This window comes from Caloenas nicobarica, chromosome 5 (assembly GCF_036013445.1).
Source record: "Caloenas nicobarica isolate bCalNic1 chromosome 5, bCalNic1.hap1, whole genome shotgun sequence".
Classification (NCBI taxonomy): domain Eukaryota; kingdom Metazoa; phylum Chordata; class Aves; order Columbiformes; family Columbidae; genus Caloenas; species Caloenas nicobarica.
The window spans coordinates 63,242,662-63,267,504 of NC_088249.1; the positions used below are offsets into that span (position 1 = coordinate 63,242,662).

Genomic DNA, 24,843 nt, shown 5'->3' on the forward strand with positions numbered 1-24,843 from the left:
CTCATGTACTTTAGGGATCCCGATGCAAAGCTCAACAGATGAAACTGAATCGCTCTAATTGTCCAAATGCTTCACAAGCTTCTGTTGGGACTTTGAGATGGCTGAAGCACCAAATTACCTCTGCTGAGGCTTGAAAGTAGAAGAGTTATACAGCTGTTCATTTGATTAGTGGTTTGTTAAGATTATCAGTACAAACCCCAGTTCCAGAGATTGGGAAAAAAAAAAAAAAAAAAAAAAAAAAAAAAAAAGAGACAAACGTAGCTAAACTTTTACTTTAGGAATCACAAAATAAATGCACTAATGTGTTTAAAAAAATTTCCTTAGGATTTCTCCAAGTCTCTATAAAAGACACACATTTCTCACTCTAAACCACCTATCAAACAGCAATATTCTCTTTCTTTTAAACAAATGGTCTTGAATTCTCTCCGTGAACATATAGTTCTGCTAATAAGGTTACAAAGACAAACAATATTCTCATTACAGTGTACAGCGTAGAGTGTCCTGTCTGGCTCCTCCACTCACCTTCGCAAGTAAGAGAGTTACAGTGTGAAAAAATGTAGAACACTATTTTAAAGTCAACCTTAATAGAATGAATATGTAAAGAATGTTTTTAATTTAAATGTACATGCAAATATATAAAATACATAGACAAACACACACACACACAACCAGGATGTGGTTATCTGCCATACAGGATTAAATTTATAGTTTGAAATATTTCTGAATAACTACTTTACATTTGAAAGCAAGTAATCACAATATGTTAATCACAATACATTTTTACTTTTTTTTTAATTAATGCAGACCTTTCCTGAGTTCATGTAGCTATTTGATACAATACTACTCAAAAATCCTTATTCAAGAAAGAAAATTAAGACACCACCTTCCAGAATACTTGAAGCAACACCTGCTTGATTAAACCCTTATAATTTCACTTAAGAAACGTTTTTCACACCTGCTAAACTCTGCATGTTTTAAATTATTTACAAGACAGAGATAATTTTTAAAAGGCAGTAATTCAAGTATCATTGTTGTTGTCGTTTTTAAACATTTTTGGTTATAAAAACTGTGAAATCAAGTTCTGAAGAAGATTCATTCCACAGAAAGGCTTCTATAGGTAAACTTGACAAATGGGCAGATATGGCAGAGCCACTTTGAGGCAGTCTAATGAAAACCATGTTTTTAAATTATAGCACAGCTATAAAACCTGCTTTCTTAAGATCAATACAGTACTTAAATGACAACTAAATAAAATCAATCCAACTCCAGTTATTATGCCTAACATTAGCAACAAGTTGACTGATCTGTTTAATATTTCCTTCTCCAATAACATCTGCAGCTCCAAATATGGTTGAACAGTGTTCAAAACGGAATGCGGGAGAGAAGACTCCAGAACTAACCCTCTTAAAATGTTTCTGGATAACAGAAAATTGGAATTTTTGGCCTAGAATAGCAGCATTTCTACATTTAAGACTCGATATGAGGTTGCCTGGACACTGAGGGTGAACTATTTCCTATCACTAGAGTAATATAAAGTGAATTGCTGCAGTGATTTTCTAGGAAGAGAACAGTCACATTTGAGAGTGTTTTGTTCCCACTGTACAATGTTTTCATGTCTTTAAGTCAAGCAATTCACTAGCAAGGCTGAGATATTCATTAGGAAATGTGATACAAAATTTGAACAAATTTGAATATCCCTCCTAAGCCTGCTGAATTTTTTTGCAGGGACAAAAATTTCTGCATTTGAAAATATTCCAGGGTTTCAGGCTGAAACAGATTTAAAGAAGGTGAGAACCAATTCTTTTTGCTGTCAAGAAAAAAAGTTTCATGTGCTTCTACTTCTTTTAGAACAACATGGTGGTGTCACACTATGGCTGAAGAGCTTATACAGACACCTTAGCTCAGGTAGTAACATGACTGACAATTTAGGAATTTTACGAGGCTTTTTTCCTGAATAATTTTAACATGGATTTCAATTAAGTATTTCATTTTCGTTATTTTTTTATCCTCTTTGAATATACAGACATTATTGAAATTATAATTCCAAATAGTGTATTCAGTTTGATCACATTATGACTAGAGGATAATGAGTCGTGGGAAAGGACGATAATCTTCATAAGGTCAAAAGCTATTAACCCTCAGTTGAAAAATACTTCACCGTATGAAGGTGACATTTTCTAGCTACACCTCATCTTGATTAAGATTAAAAACCAGAAAACAAGAGCGGTCCAGTTTAATTTAAACCTCTACGTAGCAAAAAGCAGTCTTAAAATCACCTTCTGCTCCTGATGAAGTGAGCAAATAAACTTCTCTGTATTCAACAGTATGATCCTAAAGAAAATGCAAAGACTCCAAGCCTTCTCCCTTGAAATCAATGGAAGTTTTGTATGGTGTACCATAATACGATCAATCCGGGGTTCACCAGTCTTTTTTCTCTAAATTCTTATTGACTTCCATGGAAATCTAGTTACAACTACGAGAGCCACGTCCCTGCCAACTAATCTAGGAGCCTGAGCTTCATAGTCTCTGGAGAGCTCTCAGCCCAGGACAGGAGCATTCCAGGTGCAAAATAACTTCATCAAGCAACTTTTTAAATTAATAAGCCAAATGCATTTTCACGTCACATATACCTTTATAAATTCTTATGCCATTAAGTTCTGTGTAATGTTTTCAGAGGCAAAGAATACTCTGATACTGAATCTGGATGACTCAGAGCTCATCAAGAATGATTTCTCATTTTTTGATCCTAAATGACAAATATCAATAACTGACAGGATTATTTGTAATGTAGAAATCAACAGCTCACCTTCTCTTTCCTTATGAACCATGGAAATTTGATTATTAAATCCTCTTTTATTATTTCATCTAAGGATAAAAATCAATAGTGTCTACTCGAGATTTTGAAGTATCAATTCACATTATTTTTTTTTAACCACAGATACCATTGTTACTTCCTCTTAAGTGTTCTTTCCACTAGGTAATTTTAACATTTTGGTACTAAACACAAACTTTTCCACTTGTCTGCATAACATGAATAGATAAGATCAGTGCTTTTCTTCTCCTGTTTGGCAAAACTTACACTAGCTTCAGAGAAAGTTTTACATTAATTGTAAAATTTCGTCTGTGCTTAAAGTTCTTTGGAGCTTGGCTCTGAGCCACCCTGCCCTTGAGATCTGTAATGGTTGAAAACAGATTTGGATAACACAAAGATTCTCAAAACTCTCTGTACAAGTTCAGAGATCAAAGATTTTAATTAGGTTTTATGCTGCCCCTGTTGCCTGGCAAAGCTGCAACAGATGTTATTAGGAGTCAGGTCTGCAAAGGACAGAATACAGCTCTTTTAAACTTCGCTGTTCAAGGTAACCTCTTATACTTCATGTTTTGCTGCCTTTTTGAAATAAGATGTAGTGAAGGAACTACTAGGACTTCCTATTCTTAACCCTTAGTTTCAAACATACTGACTATACTTGCATAAAAATAAGACAAAATGGATCAGAGACCACTTAAACCTCCCTTATCCCAACAGCCTAATCAATCTGATCTTCGAAATGCTTATAGAAGTCTACCTTATACACTACCACATTACGTAGCATCAGCATCCAGGAGCACTAATTACCAGTAGCAATTTCCTATGAAAGGAAATGAAGGCACAGATTGGAAATTGCTCCTTCTTTTCTCCACAGATGATATTTTGCTACAAATGACAGCTGAAAAAGACTAAGCTTCAAGGATAAAAAGCCTGTTACACAGGTTTGAGACTAGATGAGTAAGAAAAATGTAGCATTCAGACCCGTTTTGGAACTTTGGACTTAATGAAGGAGGATGTCAGAAATAAGAATTTAACACAGTGTCCTGGGCAGTATGGGAAAATTGAGTAAAGACATCAGAATAAATTCAGCAGGATTACAAAAGAAAACTGCTATGATTTTCAACATTGTGGTTAATTGAAAAGATGACAGACAAAGAATATTAGGCAAAATCCAAGCAGACAGTTTTCTAAACATCATGGCTAAGTACAGGTTGAAAAGAACCCTAATAGGTATGTATTTCATTTTTTATCTTCTCATTCATTAAGGATACATTTTACCTAAATGTTCTTATTTGAATATCTCCACTTTCTAGTAGTTGTAAATCAGATTCAGGAAACACTGGCTCTAGATTTAAAGAATGAATGAAGAATCCAAAGGCATAGTGGTCCCTAGGAGAGAGGGATTCAGACATAGCAGATCCATTATTTTTTGATGCCTTTATTTGATGCTCTGATTCTGATTATCACTCAACAGCAACTGAGAAAATGTGTGCTACACTCCCCGGTCTACGAGATCAGGAAGACAAAACCTTTTTTAAAAAAAAAGTTTATTCTAACATCCACTGCAGTTGCTGCTGTGTCACTATAAATATAGCTCACTGATCTTGATGCAGTAGGATTTCTTTTCTGTATGATTTCATATACTGCCCCCCAAGAGCCATTTTCTACTGATTAAACCACCTTTTCCACCTTTTTCTTAACATTTTCAGTAAAAAACCTCATAGAACAAGTTTAAGAAAATATTTTTTTTTTCAAATAGGATTATTTTTTTTTTTTACTTCAAAAGAAGCTGTAATCAATCGAGAAACAACACTGAGTTCAAAGTCCTTTAGCAGAACGATATCTGCCCCTGTACTCTTTCTGCTCATTCGCCTTTCCCTGGGCAGTGCCCCTGCTTCTGACACTTGTGGATGTTTTCTTCTGAATTGTAGAACCGATGCAGTACCCAAAGAGGAAACTTTACCCAATTTTCTTCTCAGGAGGACAGACTTTTATACTTAGGAAAAAAAAAAAAAAAGTTTTATCTGCAGAGCATAGAGAATAAAGAACTACAATGTCCTCCTTTATGGAATAGTATCAGCATACAGTCTCAAAGCCTTAAAATTTCATTTCCGCTTCACTAAGGGAGGTTTCTAGTTTTGTCTTTTTTTTTTTCCCCACCATAATTCAACGCAATTTGATTGAATTCACCCTGCAGGGCATGAAATTCCCAATAGATCAGGTGAGACTCTAAACTGCTCTGACTTTACCTTTTATTAGTGCAGCTAAGCACAAAGAGATTGGAGAAAATTCTGGTTTAGGATGATTTACTCAACACTAAAGCTATAACCACAATTTTTACATGAATAGAGCAAAAGTATTGTTTACAAGGTAGTTATTTAAAACTGTGCTTCTTAGCAAAAGGAACACATATTACTGAGAGCTACACTCAAATTCATTTTCTGCTCCTGGTTTACTTTGTATTGCCTGTACTACTATACATCTTTTATGTAATTCATGTTTAGCAAAGTTCTGCCACAGCCTAAACAGCAAAGAAATATATTGCCTGATATAAACCACTGGATCAACTTTATAAAAATATGGGATTGTTGTAGAACTGTAAAAATATTAACATATAATACCTTTGTGTAGGTATACACAGAGTTATTGTAAAACACTTTGCCCAAAGATAGTATGATAAGGCAAACAATCATCTCTTATCTAATCAAATGTAATTAAATGGTTTAAATAAGAGTAAACTTTTTCTTCATACACACACGTAAGTCTAATGTGAGGTAACTATAGCATCCATGTGACAATGCTGAATAACATTTCACTACCTTTCAGTAGAGAACATCTATCTTTTATTAACTTTTAGGAAAAATTACTAGACTCATTTATCTGAAGAAAATTGCATATAAGCATACATCAGCTAGGGCACTTGCCTATAACTGAAGATGGCTTTTGTACCAGTAGGATACGAATAGCAAACTAGCAAAATGTACAACACACAATGTAGAAGAGACATTCGTTTAAGAAATTAATCCATCATGTATGTGCATATTCAGAGCTGCACTCAAAACACACGGTTCTGAATGCCAAATAGCAATTGTTAAGGTCCCTGATTTTTCTTACATAAACAAGGGTTAACACAGCATCCTGCTTTAGCTTCATTTTTAGATCAGTTTTGGCATAATTCTTCACAAATGATGTACGACTGACATGGTAGAAGCGAGCTGCACACTCTGTAATAGGCCATTTCCAAAAGAGAAATTTTTCAAAGTATTTGAAATACATATTCTATTTTAGTCTATATTTTTGCCAAGTTTCTTAGCTCCACCAGTGCTTCTGAATCTCTAAGCCCCTTGGTTTCTTTGTCAATAATAGATACTTCTCAAAATAAGACTTTACCTGCTTACAGGTCAATCCTTTATTAGACAACATTAACTCAATCCACATAATGTTACAGCTGGAAGTCTGACAGATTTTTTCTGGTATTGCAGGAAGCACTCAGAAACCTCTAAAAAAGACCAACATTTTAGACACATAATCCCTATGCGCTGTATCTGGCACATTTTTTCCTCTACACCACGGACTATTTTTGTTGTTAACTGGTGGGGTTTTTTTTTCAAAGCCATGAATAGCCTGAAAATTGCCATTCTGTACAATGTCCTCTTCTCATATGCTACATCACAGCTGCTGCATTCAGTTGGAAGGCTGTCATTGTCTATTCCTACCCCTGAATTGCAGAGTTGAATGGCAGCAGGGCATGTGCTGAAAGAACAGAACTAAACGGGGAATTATTTTTTACAGTCGCGGAAGAGCCACTGCAAAATTCACAATTTGCCAATATAAACTGAGGGTGAAAGGACAAAAGTAGCTATGAAAGGAATTCCATTTTCATTATCTGTCTCTATGTATCTGTATGCAGACAGCACTTGTAAAAAATAAATATAAAATGCTATCAATTATTGAAACATATAGCATATCCAATCTTAAAACCAAGATTTTTTTAAAGCATACTGTATATTCAGTGATTGGAGGCAGAACCTAGGTAACACAATGTTTTCTCAAAATCATACCATTAAATTTCAATCAAATCTTTGTAAAAATAAGACGACCTTATTTAAGCCCACAAAAACAATTACCGAAAATCCAGGAAAACTTTTACTAGTGGACTGACTTTTAGGAAATTGGCAAACACAGTGCAGAAGTTGAACAAAAAGCTATTAGGCAGGTATAGCTATCGGCTCCTTGTCCACATGGAAGGACTAAGCAATTCTCTCAAATCAAATTTTTCTCAAGACAAGTTTAGCTGACTGATCCAAGAACAGTATGCTGGAGCCTCTTATGTCCAGGACATGCTAGGACATTATTATTTCTTTAATCACGAGTACCATCCTGTGTTTCCACCTGAAATATATGCAAAATAAAGAGCACCCACAGTCTTTTCCCACAGTTCTTGCAACATCTTGCAAGATGTCAACATAAAAAATTGAAATGTTTCAGGTAATTTCATTAAATGAGAAACAAGTTTCCAGTATTTATCTAAGTGAATGTGTTTGGATAGGGTGGCAACAAAAGAATGGCAGATCCCTCGTCTGAATGGAAACTTTGTGGGGGAGCTCTGTGGGGTGGGTTGTGAGGAGAGGCAGTCAATTCTCACCTAATTTTGAAAACCCAGAAGACCGAATCTTTATTGCATTTTTTTTCTACACCTCATTTACTCTTTGCTTCATATGATATTAAGTCTCTCTCCCTTAGTCATGTCTTTGTTATTATATTCATTCTGCAAGATTTAATCCTTTTATTCCCATATCAAATTTGAAACATTTGTATTAAGTACTGGAAAGTTCTGTAGTTCCATTTAGAGCATCTAGTCATTAATTCACTATTTCCCTAGAGATTAATGTGGCCTTTTTCTTCTCTTCAGTAAAACTTTTCTCGTCTTTTTAATTTTATGATCTAAAAGAGATGAGTAATACAAATCAAATGGATCTTCTTGAATAATTGCAGTCGAATGGTAATTAAATCCCATGTAATTTGGACATGTGGAGAAGGAGGAGGAAAGCCAGAATAGAAAACACATCACTGAAGGCTTCAGGAAACTGAAAATTTATTTTATTCACCTGGTATTTTTTCCTTCTCATCTAAACCATTATCGCTAATCACTGCTCTACCTCTAAGGTTAGTTACCATTTTTCAATATGCTATTTCTTTTTGCTTCCCGAGAAGTCACAATCACGGATGCCCCAAATAACACTTACACAGAATAGAAACTGTTCACTCAGTGACTCATAAAATCCCTATCCACCTTCTCTGCTGTTTTCTAGTCAAAATACTTCCCTAAAAACTCAAAGACACAACCAGGTGTGACAGGATAGTAGAGATATGAAAAATACTTCTTAAATATTTATGATCTTATAAATGTCAACCACTCCGTTTACATATATATTTTTCTCCTGTGTGTTTATCTATTGTCCAAGAATTTGCCCAGATATTAAAGAGAAACCATAATATTTTTTTCATTCTTCATGTAGTTTAGAGACCCCAACCAGATTGAAACTTCATTTAGCCCCAGACATTTGCAATGTGACTGAAAGAAGCTACACAGTAAACAACCCAGTAAATGACTGAAGCCAGCCCTGTAGCCTCCAAGAAAAGACATTATTCTGGTTTGTTTTCAAGGGTTTCCTTGGGGTGAGTCGAAGAGGAACTAATGGCAAACAGTTTGCAACGGCTAACGAAGGGCAATAAGGGGCATTAGTGTGGCAGGACAGCAAAACACATGTCGATCCAGTATGTAGACATAGACATTCAATCTCATGAAAGACTGACACAGACCTGGAATAATAAAATTGTGGGTATGCATATTAGATTTTTCTCTGATGGGCCCCGTGATAGGCCTAAAACGCTTGCAACTTCAGTACATCAAATTTACCCGGCCAGTTGTTGCAACTTCAGACAGGAGGTTATCAGGAAATAAAATGTTGCTGAATCATTCCATCTTCAAACTGAGAAACACTTTCAGTGCCAAAAAGAGAGATTCCTTTCATAGCAGATTTCCAAAATGTGCTATAAATATACTAAATATTACAGATATCTACTGACCTAGCTAAGAAAATCATTAACAGTCAGATGGTTTGAATGTTGACTAATGAAGTATGCCTGAAGTGTGCAATAAGGGACAGGATTTTTTTTATGGCTGGTCAATAGGATTGCACTGATACGATTTATTAGAATTAACAGGCTCAATTGAAAAGCATCCAGTGATCACAGGTGGGAAAAGAAAGCACAGCGGTTGACACCGTAGATGAAGATAACTGAGAATGTGGCTTAAATAACGTGAGCAACTGAAAGAGACAATATCTCCTTTGTGAGCTAAAAAGTAATGTGCATTTTTTTCAGACTTACCAAAGACAGAGATCCCTGTTTAAATAAGTGCTTTAAAGAGATTAATTTTTCATAAACATCAAACTCAGAATAGTTTAGAAAAGAAAAACATAAGAACTGAACAAAAGAGATACAGACAGGAAGCCTGTTTGGTAAGAGAACCAGAGATCATCTGAATAAAATGTTTTCCAGGGCAAAGTCCTTTGCAAAATGAAGAAATGGGAAGGGAAACTATATCCTGATTTAAACAAACTGTTTCGGAGAAAAAGATAAAGAAGAAAAAAAAAAGTGATACTGCTCAAATGTTTTTAATATTTGATTCCAAGACCAAATTTCAAAATAAATTCAGTTTAATACTAAAAAAAAAAAAAAAACCACAAACCCACACCAAAAAACCCCAAACCAAACCAACCAACCAACCCACCAAAAAACACCGAACAAACAAACCAAAACAAAAACCACAAAAAACCACCCCAACCATGTTTTATTTGGGATTTTGTGATCAGTTTGGGATTAATATTCATGATATATAAAGCATAAGAAAACATCTTAGGAGCGTGGGTGTTTTTTAATTTTATTAAGAATCTCAATTCTGAGACTGTATTTCCTTTCTCCCCCTCCCGCTGTTTATTTTTAAAGCAGGTAATAACACTGTGGATAAAGTTTCACTGTGTATCAAAATAATCTACAGAACTGAATTAAGCATTCCTTTCTGAAAAAGCAGAGCTCTTAAATACAGTAAAAGTTACAGAGATGTACTATGGACCTATGCACCAGTAGCAAAGAATCAACAGTTGTGTTCAATAAAATACTATTTCTAAATGCACAGCATCATTCTTGTTTTCTTTTGTGTTTAGAGTATTTCACTTGAGCTTTATCTTTCTACTACAACAATATCTGTTTCAAATAAGAAGCCAAACCATAATCTCTGTCAGTGTAAACTCTGAAAGGTGATGACAATCAAATGTTCCTCTTACCTCGTTTTGGAGGTCACGGATCATTTTGCTCTTCCTTTCCATTTCAGTCTTCAAAAAGTTAATCTAGATGTTTGAAGAAACATTGAGTAAGAGTTGTTGAAATGTACCTAAGCATCAGTTCAACCATTAATTAGTTTTTTACTCTACTAACAGCTTTGAAAAATCAAAACAAACCCAAAACAACACACCACCACCTTGCATGTGTTTCTAGCAACAAGTTATCTTAAAAGATTTCTGCTTATATACCAAATTGGTATAGGCCACAGTTATGTATTTTCTAGATATACAAACGTTTAGCATGATATTTACTAGAAAAGTTACAAACAATAGAAGAAAAATTTCCGTACATAAATAGGTTTACTTTACTTTTGCACCAGGAGATACAGTTTTCATGCCTTGCAATGAAGTCCCACATGATCTTCAGAGAACTAAGGATTTTTACAGCAATATTAACTGATTTTACCATCTAAAAACTTTTTAACTCTCTTAGAACATAACACCTACCATAGTAGGTTTCTTACACAGTTATTTGATTTGATTTCCACAGTATTGGTCCTAATGAGATGAACCCCTTGATTCTGATCAGACCCATCCGTGGAATAAATTGTATTATATGTGAAAGCATTCAAATTTGGTCTTTAGTTCCTTTTAATTCAATGACTTGCTTTGGAAAGTAGAAATGCCAATTTTAGTTTTAAGATTGATTTAAATCAAACGCGGTTTAAAGGATCATTTTTGCAAATCAGTCTAAGTTTCTTTCAGTAATTGAGCTTTCCTCCTGGCTTACGGAACATAATGGGAGAAAGAAGGATTTAATTAAAACAACTAGGATTAAAAGAACACATTCTTTCCACTTTGAAGGAGGATGCTCTTGGATACCTTAATTAGCAAAACACTCATCCCTATATACCTAATGCCCCATGCTGCGTTCTCTCCCCTATTGACACAAAATTCTACCCACGTTCCATGGGAAACTATATTTGTTCTGACATTGCAGCAGACTTGCTAAGGAAAACAAACCTCGGTAAGAAAACAGATTTAGGTTACAGAGACGTTGACCTAAAGATTAATGGTTTGGTTGTCATGCAAATAAAAAATGACAGTGAATCTGCCCGATGTGACAGCTGTTCTTAGAATCATGTCCACACTCAAGGAGACAGATGTCAGTAATTTAAAAACCATCACTGGACTTGACATCACTTTTATCTGTATCAAAGGAGAAGCCAAGGAACGCTATCTTCACTTAAGAGAGAAAAGTAGGTGAAGGGTCCATGAAACCAGTGCCACCTGACATGTATAAACAGAACCTCTTTTGGAAACTCTTCCAAAATTTTGTCTAAGTGGTTTAGTGTGGAAGTACTAACTGTGCATCCAGTTACCACTGAGGGTGTTGTTTTAACAGAAGATGAATATATTCAGCACTTGCTAGCAATCATGTCAACAAATACTGAAATTTCATCCTCGCACACTGTACAATACATATGAAGATTTTGCACAACAAAAAATAAGGGTCACAATCAAAATATGAGACGGGGGAAAAAAAGTAAAATAACTATTCACATGGTGGATTGTGGTTTTTTCAGCTGCTAAAAAGATTTACCAGCTACCATTAAATACTGACAAATATAATATACTGACCTCTTTTAAAGAGCACTCCCTTTCTTGGTCCTAACTCTCAAGAGAATATTTACACTCCTTCAAAGCACTTCACTTCTAAATCCAAAGCTATATGAAATAATTAAGAGATATGAGACCAAAATTATTATCTGTGTGTTCTCTATACATCGCTTGTAAATATCAGCTGGGATCTTCTAGGGGAAAGATATTTAAGACACCACAGTACTGTTACTTTAACCTGCAACCTATGTTAGTTAAACCAGTAAGTTTTGTTAATTACCTTTCACATGCACGTGCATCTGATATCACTGATCTGGAATATTAAATAGTGCAGACTTACTGCTTTAACTTGTCTAAAGAATTAAAATATTTTTTCACCCCTTTGTTTTTTAAAGCAATATCAATATTAATGAAGTCATTCATTTTTGCTTTCATATTGTAACAGCACTTTTAAAGCTCTTCTACTAAATCTCTAACAACTGAAGAACCACTTAGTCATAAAGTACAGCCATAGAGAGCTACATAGGAGGGATTTATATGGCTTGTCTACTGGAGCTAATATAGAGATAACCCCATCTATCCATTTAAGTGCATCTACGTCTGTAATTTCATGCTGTAAGGCGGATCAGTCTGTATCAGACCATTTCCATGCTGCTTTTAGTCAGTCTCAAGGACAAGGCATAATATCATTTTCCAGGAGATATAAAAATTCTACTTTCAGTCACCAAATCCTGCTAGCATAATAAACAAGAATGGATATGTATGCCCAGCTCTAAATTAAAAGGCAGAGAAACTGAAAAATTGAAACAAAGAAACTTTCTACATCTCTTCCTCCTTTCTCCTCACCCTTTGTTCTTGTTTGACATTCACATCTTTCCACATGTTGGCCACCTTTAATTACTATCCAGCTGTAATTATGAAAATACATAATGAAAATATATTGTTCTAAGGCTGAACTTTGCAATATTAAGCAAGGACACTGCTTCTGTCTCCTGGAGACAGACATCCAAGGCACTTGGAGCTCTGTGTGTTTCAGAGCTCATTACGTTTATTAAAGGCAACAGCTTCCATCCAGTGGCCTCTACTCACAGCAGTTTGCGACCTTGAAATGTTCAAATTAAATTTTCCCCCATCGAAACACAGAATGCTTTAGCAGATGGCAGTGATCTAATTTTAAGAGTCAGACAATAGTTAGTTATTCACTACGGATGAAGGACGGAAGAATCCCAATCTAACATCATTACCACGCAGTCAAAGCTCAGCTGTACGTGTATTTGCTTACCTGCAGACTTCTTGTGTCTTGCTCAGGACTGAGCCGTGAGCAACTAAGATAGGATTGGAATATACTCATTAACACCTAACTATTTGGGCAACATCTGGAAACCCTAACAGATTCAGTATTAACTTTCATGGTCTCATTTTCAAGTTATGGTATAGGAATTGACTCCAAAAGCCAGAGAAAACTGTTTAGGCTATTACCTAAAACATCGGAAATATTCTGTCCTTTGGGAAAAAGTGTTCTACAAAGTGTTAAATACTCTTAAAAGCAAAGCTAAATATATTTCTGCCTACTGGGATTTCTTAGATGAATATAACTTTTAAGTAGTCAGTTATATTTTAATTCATAAAACTGATCTTTGTCAAAGAGACATTCAGAACTTTGGTAACAGCCCTTATGACCGGTCCTAAACAAAATGAACATTTTTGAAGTGAAATTAACAGCTGATTGTTTTTTTAAAACTATTGCAGGCATGAGTTTGTGATGTTTTTTGAGATTCTTATTTGGTGGTGGATATCTCTGAATAAACTCTCCATATCTATTGGTCTTTTATTACTAAGAAAAACCCAACTGATTTCAAAATAACCATATTGTTTATTGTTTATTTTTACAAGTCATACATAACGTGTTACTTAATTCTCAATTTTCATAATGAATACTGAGCAACTGGGAAAAAGGTATTTACACAGACATATTTCCTCCTTTATTTTGACAGACTACTATAATTGTCTTGTCAAACAACACTATCACCATGTCTTTTTAAAAATTGTCAGCACGATATAAAATATGAACAGGAACGAAAAGTAAAAGGCAGAGTAAGCTTACTCAGTAAAACTTCTTTTGAGCATTTCTGTTTAATTCTTTATTCTCTCTCTCATCCAGAGCTATCCAGCTCTTTTTATAAACTTTAATTGCAGTTAATAGGAGACAACTTTGCAAACCTCAAGGTCACTTCCTCAAAAAATAACTATTTCTTAAGATACAAGCAGTTAGCATCAAGTACAGTCAAGCAAAAAGCCCTTCTCCAAAAAGCTCTAAGAGCCTGTTAACCTAATGCAGAGATACAGAATCACTACTTACCCTATTTATTCAAATTCACTTGAAGAAAAACCACTTTCAAGTTACATATGTCATTTGCCCTCTGCCTTTTTGTTAACAAAAGTGAAAATTAGTCCATGGTCCCTAATTCTGTTCCTGGAAGAAGTGGTTCCACTTCACATTTAGAGATCTAGCTTGACATTATTAATAATTTTTTTTTTCACTGCATAACAACCTATTATAAATTGCTTAGGTATTTGATATTAAATGCAGAACGAAAAGCTCTGTCCACCTTTATCAACTGTTAAAGAGCATAACAGGTTATTTGGAATTATGTTTTACACATTTTATATACGTGTTGTGTAATTAAACCCAGTGTGGTGCTCCTGCTTAGCAAGCTTTATCTACCGAGAAATGCTTTCTGTTATACAAAGAATCCACATTTCTAGTGTGAGATGGTTTGTAGAGAAGCTCCCTCACAACCCAAGGCTTTCTGGAAGACTATATCTGACCTTGAACTTTGCAACATAGGACTACTCTAAAATTTAATCCATCCTTGCCATAACTAGTATTCCTCTGCGGATTTTAGTAACCCAGATAGAGCAACTGAAACAAGAGGCATAAATTTAGCCAGGGTCTGCCATATATTTTCAAGAGAAGACCTGCCTCAAGGCAGAATTCTGCTGTTCTTCATATGTTCATTGGACTCTATGATCTTGAGGGTCTCTTCCAACCAAAATGGTTCTATGTTAGTGCTACATATGCAGAAGACAACACGGAAAGGGAGTGCTCACTCCTGCTAAGGGCCTCCAGGTCAGCCCTCAGTGTGATTAGTACTGTAAAGCACAGGAATGTCTTTACATCTCTTTTTTGTTTCCTCACGCCTGCGTTGCTGCTTCTGCTCTCAGAAATTTGTTGCTACCTGTGGCAGCTCCACTGGGTCAAAAAATGGATAAGTATACACAATAAGGTTCATAACATTGTTTCTGATGAATCATTTGTGCAGCTGATGGTGAAGAGTCTTGCCGTACATTGCCCAAGACGTGGATGCAAAGTGTAGTGGATTGCTGTGGTGTCTCCTTTGTTCTTTTGGTTTGCTCAGAGTCCTTGTGTACATTCCATTTTATTTTTCATGTAATTTGACTCGGTTCTTATAAATTCTTACTTACACTTTTGCATTTACCTAATAAAAAACACCTTCAGGCAGGTGTTCCCTGTTGAATATATCCAGCCAATTAACATACAGTAAGCATTGCACTGTGCCTCCTTGGCAAGTACAGCAAAGACATATGTATTTCCAACCCCCCTCCAGTGTTATATTAATTTCATTTGGCTTTCAGAAATGTAATTCTATTCTTATTTACTCTGATGAAAATCAAGATTTACTTCACCAAATCTTGTAGAATAAAATGTGCTTCAATTGGATTAGAAACAAGACTCACAATTCATTAAATTAGAATTAAATTTAAGCTCCCATCACCTAGCTAGGCTTGCCTCAAAGTACCTAGACTTTCTTTCATAGCATTCATATTGTTTTCAGGAAAACATGAAACACACGGAGAAACCAGGTGTTAAGTAACCCTGTGTGACAGTAATAATATTTATTTCCATTTCTATTGCAGCTTTTATCTGAGGATGCTGAAGCATTTTTTGAATATTCATTCAGTCTCACTGTACTGGTGAGCTTCATTATGTACATTGTACCCTGAGGTATAAAGAAATAAGTGTCACAAACCAAGGATATAGTTCCGCTTTGCTTAAAAATCTGTGGCAAACTTAATATCCTATTATTGGTAAGTTTTAGGATGCAGCTCAAGAATTCAGTTTCTCTGAACAGCTGACACCACTCCAAGCTAAGTTCTGTTATAAACTCAGAAGGGTTTTTCTTGGTTTCTGCACAAGGTGATATTTTTGCTTACAGTTAACTGTAGATTTTGTTTGACTTGTGTAGAACAAATATTGTGCTCTTCCCCAGTGCTAGGGTGTGGACTGAGTTTACATAAAGCAGTGCCGCTCAAGTTAAAACAGTGCCGTAACTCAAGGAACAACAAGGAGCAAATAATACGGTCGCTACATCTGAGATGTATTTAGTCCACAGCTGAATTACTCTTGAATATAAAAATCTAATACAGAGATTAAATAAGAAATATGTTTTCCACCTTTAATTTGTAGGACTAGAATTTGTTGTGCCAATAAAGCTGGTGGGAACGTCTCCGTGCGCCTGAAAAACGACAACCTTCGGCCAGCATGTTCTGAGTACTTGGCAGAGATAACTACGTTCTCATTTTTTCTTATTTCAAGACTATATATCTCACCTCAGTACAAAACCATCTTAAAACAAGTGTAGATTTTTCTTTTTTTCTGGATATATATGCTGCTTTGGCTATTGAGAAAGACTTCAAAAATATGTTATTCTTTTCAAGTCCAACACAGCATTCAGCTTGCGTCTTTTCTCCCCTCAAGAAAAAAAAAAAGAGGTTTTTTGATCTCTAGACAAAACCACAAGTAACAAAAATCCACTAAGTATATGTTGTGAGGGACACAAGAATAGGTAAAACAGCCTCTTTACCCTTCAGACATCTGAGCAACTGCCTGAAAGACAGCAAAATATTACTAAATAAACCAGTAGTTATCCAGTATGAAACTAAAAACAGATCTATAAACCCTTCTAGCAGCTCGTTTTCAAGTCGAGAGTTAGAACACTTGAGGTTTGAAAGGACCTCTGGAGACTATCTAGTCATTTTATGATCAGTGATGTTTGTGTTGTAGGAATACTACTAACCAACATAGGAAAAAATTCCTTTTTGCGTCTTAGAATTAAACAGAAAATATGATTCTACTTTTTTTTTTCTGCAATAGCAAAATGTGGCTATTTATGCATCACAGTGCTACACAAACATCCAACCCATTACACAATTTATCCAGAAACAGAATTTCTGTAAAGCATGAAATCTTGATGGGACTTAATGCCTTCCTATAGTGATAATTAGATCTACTATGGTCAAAAATCAGACACTGCTATGTTTCTATGATTCTATTTTGTTGCTGAAAATCAGTAGTGACTCCAAAAAACTCAGTGCATGCATGACCATGCACGTTGGTATAGATGAGACATGAGGGCCCATAAAGATCACTTAATCAGGGAAAGGACTTAGGTCAAAGTCTCCAGGCCCAAATCTCCAAAAGTGGACACACGCACCTAAATCCCACAGGAACGAGGGAAGAAGGGGATCTTAGCATTTTTGAACATATAAAATTCTTTCAGGTCCTTTCTTCTTGGAGAGTACTAACACAGACTTGAAATCCCAGCTTTTTCCATGCAAAGTTAGTTGAGATAATGACAAATTCTCAAGGCAGAAAGATTAAAAAGAAGAAACAAACAAAAATAATGAAAGAGGGACAGGGAATCACTCACGGTCGCCTGCTGCTTTTCTGCTTTCTCAGCTGCCTCATTAAGCTGCTTTTGAAAGGCCTCCTGGAGAGATTTCATTTCTTCCCTAGTTTGTTAAAAACACAGAACACAAACTTCATCACAAGTGTCCGTTAAGAAATAGTTCTTCAGAGTCAAGAAAAAGCACATTTAATTATTCAGAGTAACAAACAGATGTACTCTGTCTATGTGTCTTGCTAGTAAAATTATAATGCCCCTGTGAACTATAGTGCCAACGCAAGACAAAAATTATCTACGATGGAAACTGGCCACCTTTTACATCTACTGAGTAGCCTGCTGTGCAAAACATCTGCCAATGTATAATTTCTAGCAAAAAGGATTGGCACCAAAAAAGCAAGTAAAGTGGGCTACTGAAAATGCACCAAAATGGAATCACACTATTAGCAATAAGAACTAGTTTATACCTATTTCGATATAAATAAATAGGTAAGTAAATAAATAAATAAATGATGGTCTGATAAAATTTAACCTTCTCCTGGCTCTTTCTGGAGACAAGCGACACAAAATTTGGTAGAAGATTCTGGCATGCAACTGGGTAAGAAAAAAGAACAAGGGGATAATTGTTTGGATTGGGCTTTATTTGAATCAAAAAAGCCTTCACATTAGTGATGCTCCCAGAGAATTTCTCCAGTTGAGAGAATTGCAGGGGGCTGAGATCCTCCATGGGCCACCTCCTTCTACCCACAGCATGAGACACACTTTGGAGCTGTGGCAAAGTAGAACGGTGACATATTTCAGAACAGCTGCAGAGCTTTTTCAAGGCTGTTGCTTGCGCAGATAAACCTTCTCAGAAAACCAACATAGAACTGGATTTACACACAGATAATAATTTAGCCCATTGAAAATTCAACTGGAATGGAAACCATCTAGTTCATACATGAACAGAACTTGTGAGCTGCTACATCATCTAGCTCGTTAGCCTATAACTCTACTATTTTTATCAGTGTTGGCAACACTAGTAGAGAATAGATTTAATTGAAATAGCGATGGAGCAGCATGAAACCAAGGCACCACCAGCACAATACAGCTTCCCTTATTGTATAAACAGATGTGATCATTTCAAAGCACTGATGGTGCACAGAACAAAACTTGAGACATCATAGTAAGCGACTAAGTTTTACTTGCAACTTGGGAAGTACTGAAGAATTCACACAAAAGGGATTTAAAAAAAAAAAATCTAACAAAATCAGAACTACACCTACTTACTCAAACTGAGATTCCAGGTCCCTAAACTTTACTGTGCCATCCATCATGGCAGAGAATAATCAAAGTTGTGCTCACAGACAGGTCACATTTGTCCAAAAAAACCAGATCATACAATTAATATCAGGACATATTTCAAATTTGGGTTCAAACACAATAGATTTAAGCATAACAGTATGTTCCCTGTTCTTTGCTTGCTCCAGATGAAGTACAGCCTGAGGCTTTAAGCAAATAAGCTGCGACCCTTACTTAGGGAAATTCTTTGAGGGGGATTCCCTGGTACATTTTCAACACCTGCATCCTACACTCAACTTATAGACCTCTCTGGAAGTAAAATCCAGTAAGCCTGTAAACAGCTGCCAAGTACCTGCAGCAGCTCCGGGGCATTTTCTCAGAGTATATTGTAAAAACCTTTTCTCTTCCGAAGGAGGGTGAGGGCTGCTCAGCAGCACAGTGCATACTGCACCCACCCAGGGTCCACCTCTGGGAAGTGCTGTGGAATGGTACGCTCCATAGCTGAAACCCTCAGAAGCACAAGTCAGCATGTACTTTTGGATGGACCTCAAGAGACTTCAAGAGATCATTTAAGGAGGAGATTAGGAAGAATACTTGTAGTACATAGCTAAGAAATACAAATTTTCCCTTAGCAGACTCTATTTTCCCATCTGCAACTAAGATCTATCTACTACAGTCCATTAATACCTTTAATCAATCTCTCTATTTCCTAAAAGCTGCTCAGTAATCAAACCACTTTAAAAACACATTCACATGTGAAGGATGGAGTCCATGACAAGGGCAGTTATGACACTGAGATGCACGCCTTCAGTTGCACCCAAGCCATATCAAATATAAGTGTTTAAATAGGACATTAGCTGAAGTCTTGCTTGCATCATTTAATAGTTATGTCTGGAATACCTGAAAGACTCTCGAGTATCTGATCCTTCCCTACCAAAGTAAAGCTTAGAACCTCTATAGGTATTGTATTATGGATCTTATTTGCTGTATGTTGAAGAACTGAAGGGGTTTTTTTTTTTCAGTCTGGAAATGGAAAGAGAAGGAAGTGAGGTCTTACCTTTGCTTTTGGCCCATTTCCAGAAGTTTCTGCACATCACTTTTGGCTGATGCTTCATCATTTTTCAAAGACTGATAGCAAAGGAAGAAATCTATTATCAAAGAGATCTTTAATGTTTTTCATCTGTGAAATGATTAATTTGGTCCTCGTTCATAAAATGCTTCTGGTGAATTACAAATATTACCACTTGTGAGAAACAGAGGAATAGCCTGACTTTTCTTTTACCGTAACTAACTGTACATAGCTGTTTTTCAAGTATTAAATGAGAGCTGATCAAATAAAATAAGTAGATTTAGAAGCAAACAAACGACTAAAAACATTAGGACTGTATGAGAAAGATAAATGTGTATATACAGAAGACAATACTACAGCTCTTTGCCTGTATCTGGATGTCTGCAGTGTTGAGTCTAAAATATCTGACAGTATGCTTTTGCTCAGTACTACTTTCAACTGTACTGCATAAGAAAAGCCATTCTCAAATAACTTGGTTGCAAGGAGAAGCGCATTTCCCTAAAAAGAAAACACCTACATTAATAGAGAGTGCTAAAAAAGCGGGGGCGGGGAAGGTTCAATAGGCCACAGTTCACATTAATTAGAACCAGTTCACATTAATTAGAACTAGAGAAGTCTGAAATATAAGACAATATAATAATGCAAGATATAGCACACTCTTGAGACACAGTACCAGAATTCTCCTTTGAACAGGCATAGGGATGCTACTTCTTATATTTTTCTCATCTAGCTTACATCAACATGACAATAAATATGCATTGTTAGGAAAATGTCATCTGTTAAAAAAGCATGACATACAGAGACAAATCTCAAGCGATTATGAGCCTGTATGTTTTTACTAGACCAACAGACTATCTCTGGGAAAGACAGACATGCTCTTAAGTGATTTCAGGATCTCCAACCCAGAGTGCTGGATTTTTAATCTGCTTTTTGCTCTGATGAGCTAATTTGACTCCAGAGTTAATTGACTATTGCCCTTTCAGCTTACCCGCGATGCCCAAAAGTTAAATGCAGGTGTCTCAGCTCTAGCTGCAGGCTCACCTAGCACAATTTGTCAGCTAAAGTTGTAAAAGAGTGCCTTGTAGTAAATCCAGTCAGTCCATGTAGATGGCATGTCAGGCAGGTAAAGTGAGCAGCTAAACTAGGCGCAGTTGTCTGTAACTCATCAGCAAAGATGCAACCTGCAGCGGCAAAGGAGATCCACTTACAGTGGCTGCCAGGACAAATGTGTGGTAACTCCACTAAGACGGCTTATTTTTTTTCCTTCCCTTCCTTTTTTGTTCCACTATGCTTTATTTTCAGATTTTCCTTATTATTTTCAGTAAGTGAGCAAAAGGCCTAACTCATGAGAATTACGTTTTCCATAAAAACATCAGGTTTACGCTAACTACATCATCAACAAAATATTATTCACATATTAAAAACCCCCCACATTTTTGCAATAAATAGATATGAATATGAAAAAAATCAAGGTAATTAATCCCACAGAAACCAAGACATAGCCTGACCTGGAGGTTTACTTTAATTCCCTCAAGTTCTTTAGAAGTCTTCGACAGTTGACGAAGAATATTGCTCCTTTCTTTAAAGACTTCTTTCAGCTGCCTTTCCAGTTCTTCGTAGCCCTGTCTAACACAGAAAATAAGAGAATGAGATCCTCTCAAAACATTACTCGATGCATTAGAAAACAGTCTTAGTTAATCCAAATCGAATTAATTCCAACACTATTTATAGATTCCAAATTGGAGTGTGGGAAGGTCTCCTGTTCACCTATATAATAACTTGGTTTCTCCTAATGTAGATAAATAGATGTTTTATACATCAAAAGGATATTCTGCATCTGAGTATACAAATTATGAGACTAAAACATGGCAAATGGTGTATTGTCTGTGATGAACAGGAAACAGAATTTATTTAACATGAGTGATGGGACATAGCATGAGATTTTCCTTATTTCAAAGATATTCCATGCAAGAAACCAAGCAAAACTTTGGAAGTATGAAGTTTTCTGGCACCCAGTAATTTGAGGGATGACTCAGATCTATTTTAACTTTGTAAAATTTATTTCATTCCACATTTCTCCCCCACTTAAACCTCCTTACAATATAAACTAGAACTAATAAATACGCTGGGAGAAATCAAACCTAATTATGAATTAGTGGATAAGTCAAAATATTCTATCCTTTTCAAAATGTTAATTTGTACTTGGAATGTAACTATACGTTTCAGAGTTTCCGTAAAATCCACAATGAAATAAATCCAACACAGATTGTTTTAGGTTGAATGAAATACGGTCCAACTCTCATGGTTCAAGCAAAAAGCAAACAGTTCAGTTAATTCTAAAATAGCATACTTTTTAATTTAACGTTGTCATTTTGAGTATAACTGATCAGTGAATTGAAACACCCATTCCTTCTACAATTTAAGTCTAATTTAATTTAATTTTTTTCCACCTTGGTATACCTCTGGTTCTAAGGAGGAGAATAAAGAACCCCAACCCTGCAACACATGAGTTCTGCTTTATCAGATCCAAGACCCTGAGGTTAAACAGGAATCCTAATACTCCTTTAAAGCATTTTGAATACACATTTTAGCAAAGAAACTCAGTAAAGCAAATTAAATATGTTATCTAATATCAAACAGACAGCTCACAAAAGATGATGGATTTATGAAAGAAAATAATTCTATATAAAATGATACTTTGGACATGTAGAAGAGATGAAAGTGAATAAAATGCCTCTTTCATCAAAAGAAGAATTTAGACAAAGAATCTTAACGTTATATTGAAGTTTCAGCAATAATCATATACAACTTTGACAGAATGTTGCAAAATAAAAATTGTAGAGGTCTTTGAGTTTGCATCTCTAGTGAAACACGAAAACATTTCCAACTTCTGCTTGCAAAAAATCTTAAGTTTTCCCAGGATGGTAAAATAAAAAGTATAATCTTTCCAATAAGTTCCATAGCTGGTAGACAAAAAGCTTCAGCTGTCAGTAAAATATTTTATTGTCTTTGTAAGTTTTGCTTTTTCATTCAATTTGTAAGTGAACTTTATTTCAAGAAACTGTGGTTTCAGACCATTTTGATTATGTCCATCCACCAAGGGAAAGGAAAAACTGCAGATCTAGTGGAGGAACAAGAAGTACCTCTGAGAATGACGGCAGGAGACACAGGGCAAAGTCAATGTAAAGAGATAATGCCAGGACTCAGCTATTGTACCTACTGGTAACTGAACAGCACTCAGAAGTAATCTGGTTATCCTTGATACAGACAACTAGTGTTATCAAAACTTAGCTCAAATAGAGGTCCCAGAGGCAAACTCATCATGGGTTTCCAGGAAAATCCATATGCTAAGATTAAAAATCTTCAAGAGTTTGGCATAATTTACACTGAGGTTTTGGTTCAATTTTTTTTAAAACAAATTGAATGAAAGAACCTATGTGAATTAAATCTAGCCAGTGCTAGAATACTTCATGAATATTAGCATTTTGCTGGTTACATGCAACGTAAAGAAAATCTCCTACATCAAGTTTAATACAGAAACACCTATAGTTTTTTATTACCACCCCAGCTATGTGTGATTTTAATCAAGGTATATATGCATCACTGTAAAAGAGCTGGCTCACCTCGGCGGCACTAACAACATTATGTGTAATCAGCCTGACAAGCCTCAGAGAATATTCCCATTTTAATTTGCTGGTGAACAGAGGTCGAGAAGGAATTTCCTCCCGCTAAAGTAATCAGGTAGTTTCAGTAAGGTCATCACTTCCATTTCTCTTTCAGCACCACAAAGAGAGTGTTAGACTTGATGGTCTCTTTTGCCATTGAAATGTCGTGGTTTTGTTTAAAGTTAAACTCTGCATTTAAAAACGATTACCTGTCTTAACGATCACTTTTCCACCGCCACTCCACATTCCAGTTTAGCTGGATCATTTACAGACCACTTGTGCTAATCAGTCAATTATTCTGCCCCATGGGCATTCACTTGGCACTGGTTTACTCTGTCTTGTAAATGTTGATATCTATCAGTTTGCATAAACCAGGGCATTTATTGAATTTTTAAATTTAATATAAACTGTGCATGCAATTATATTTTCCTTTGTATTATATTCCGTGACACACTGGGCGAGAGGAGACCAAAAACCAACAACGAATTTACCACAGAGAGTCGCAAAACAAACTAAACCCTCAGAACTGTTAGAAGAGTATTTTGAAAAATGAAAGAAGACTGAAGATACAAGATATAGCTATCAGATTTATTAGCTATTAGGTCCTCAAAGGTTTTTAATTCTGGACAATACTATCTCTGATATCAGGCTTTGACTCATAGCATTGTGTCCAAGAACAGTGCCCATGTTTTGAAGACAGTAAAATCCAACTCTGCACTTGTGTGATAGCCAACAAATCCTTGGATCAGCCCATCTGTTTTGGTGATCTCAATTTCTACATTGGAAACCTGTGTCTTTTAGACCAACAAAGTGCAATTCAGGAGAAAAAAAGGTAAATCGGTAAATACAGTGGTCTAATCACGAATCAGATTACTGAATAATTCCTATATTCTTCCACAAAACTGAATATACCTTTACTTTTATACTTCCTTAATATTAACAAGATTATCTGGATTGGGTTTAAGGAAAGATCCATCGTCAATTGGTTTTCTTACTCTTCCCTTCTTGAATTCTAAATAACCAAATCTTAGAGTTTCACGTATTTTACAAGTACTCCTTGGAAGGTTTCACACACATATATGCAACATAACTGCAGGTATGGGTAGGCAGGCCATTCTAGAAGTCACTTTTCCACATCAGCACGCCCGTACTCTGCAGCTGTGCTATTATATGAAAAGCATAGTGGGTTTTTTTTAAATATAAATATATTTCCACCATGGCATAGTAACATTTCTTTCATATTTGAAAACACATAAATTACAAAATATATAATCACAAATACAGAATTTTGTCCTGATGAATATCAGCAGACACCTCTGAATTTGATTAACTAAGAAGATTATTTGTC

The 24,843-nt window shown here is 35.6% G+C and overlaps 1 protein-coding gene across 1 annotated transcript in view; it reads right to left on the minus strand.

The window, feature by feature from the left end:
* The window catches only part of LUZP2 (leucine zipper protein 2), a 170,081-nt gene that overhangs the window by 71,483 nt on the left and 73,755 nt on the right, over positions 1-24,843 (minus strand). Inside the window, exons 2-5 of the mRNA XM_065636680.1 lie at positions 21,339-21,456; positions 19,819-19,889; positions 17,508-17,589; positions 10,159-10,221 (exon numbers count right to left, since the gene is read on the minus strand). Coding sequence (XP_065492752.1) covers positions 10,159-10,221; positions 17,508-17,589; positions 19,819-19,889; positions 21,339-21,456 — 334 coding nt within the window. The remainder of the gene's footprint in view (positions 1-10,158; positions 10,222-17,507; positions 17,590-19,818; positions 19,890-21,338; positions 21,457-24,843) is intronic.